At 39.9% G+C, this 1,102-nt stretch overlaps 1 protein-coding gene across 1 annotated transcript in view; it reads right to left on the reverse strand.

Moving 5' to 3' along the window:
• Positions 1 to 439: 439 nt before the first annotated feature.
• Positions 440 to 1,102, reverse strand: part of LOC131892839 (uncharacterized) — a gene marked incomplete in the record, with an annotated part of 1,604 nt that continues 941 nt past the window's right edge. The window contains 2 exon segments of the mRNA XM_059242691.1: positions 440 to 785; positions 846 to 1,089. Coding sequence (XP_059098674.1) covers positions 1,077 to 1,089 — 13 coding nt within the window.

Genomic DNA, 1,102 nt, shown 5'->3' on the forward strand with positions numbered 1-1,102 from the left:
TTGCTTTTCTTACAGCCGACTAAACCTCCCAAATCATTCCTCGTTATTTTTTTTGGTTTGTTTTTTCACGGGCTTATCTAACCGCTACAGGGAAAGTAATCCCCAGTACTGTTAAAATGAAAGGTTGTGATTCGTCTACTTATTACCTTTCAATCTTTATATGATATTTGGTCTACCAACGAATTTGAGTTGGCAGACCGAGCTAGTCCTTGAATGTAGGGTTGATCTTTTATGCTATCTAAAAATCGCAGATTTCCAATTGCATGCTCCAACTATGGCCTTTTGTGAATGATGGCAGAATTATCCCAAATTATGGCGCACGGGATATTTAACACCAATCGAGCTTACCATGTGCTAGAGTAACAAATTCCTATGATTGATACGGATTGATCTTGAAGATAGGAAGATATTTTTAGGCCTAATATATATGAATAAGAGATCAGGCTTCCACTAACTTATATTGCAGCTAATAAATCATAGCGGATTGGTATCTTTTTGAGTGTCAATATAAGAGACTAAGAGTAGCTTCAAATTGGGAAACTAATTATTTTAAGCATAATAGTAGAAGTGCTTGGGATTCCGCTTTCGACCAGGAATAGACGAAGAAAAGCCAACGTGAGCAAGGAGGTTTTCTTGCACTAAAAAGGCGGCTTCGTTGAGATTGGCGTGAAAATAGTCCCTCAAAATGAAGTCGATGGGAATGGTGGCGGTGAGCTTCTTGTGATCCAAGTACCTGATGACATGAGATAATTTATCCCTGGCGAACACAATTGCTCCCGTTGAACCTTGAACAAAACCAAGGTTTTGAGTGGCATAAGGATAAAGATTTATAGTCATGGTCATACCCGCGGGGAACGGAATAAGGGTATTCGGAGCGAGGTAATGGTAAATCACCAAAACACTGTGTTGCCGTCCCAAGAGTAAAAACGTGCCAATCACAATTGGCAGCAAAGTCAATGCCAAATATGTCAAGCGAGTCTCCCGACCACGCTTTCGGAATATTGAGCAAAACATTGCGATCACAAATCCAGTGATCAAAGAGGAAAAAACGATCAGTTCTACAATATGCGCAATAGTCAATTCGTACCCCTATAGTAGAGAA

This window comes from Tigriopus californicus, chromosome 2 (assembly GCF_007210705.1).
Source record: "Tigriopus californicus strain San Diego chromosome 2, Tcal_SD_v2.1, whole genome shotgun sequence".
In the NCBI taxonomy this organism is placed as follows: Eukaryota; Metazoa; Arthropoda; class Copepoda; order Harpacticoida; family Harpacticidae; genus Tigriopus; species Tigriopus californicus.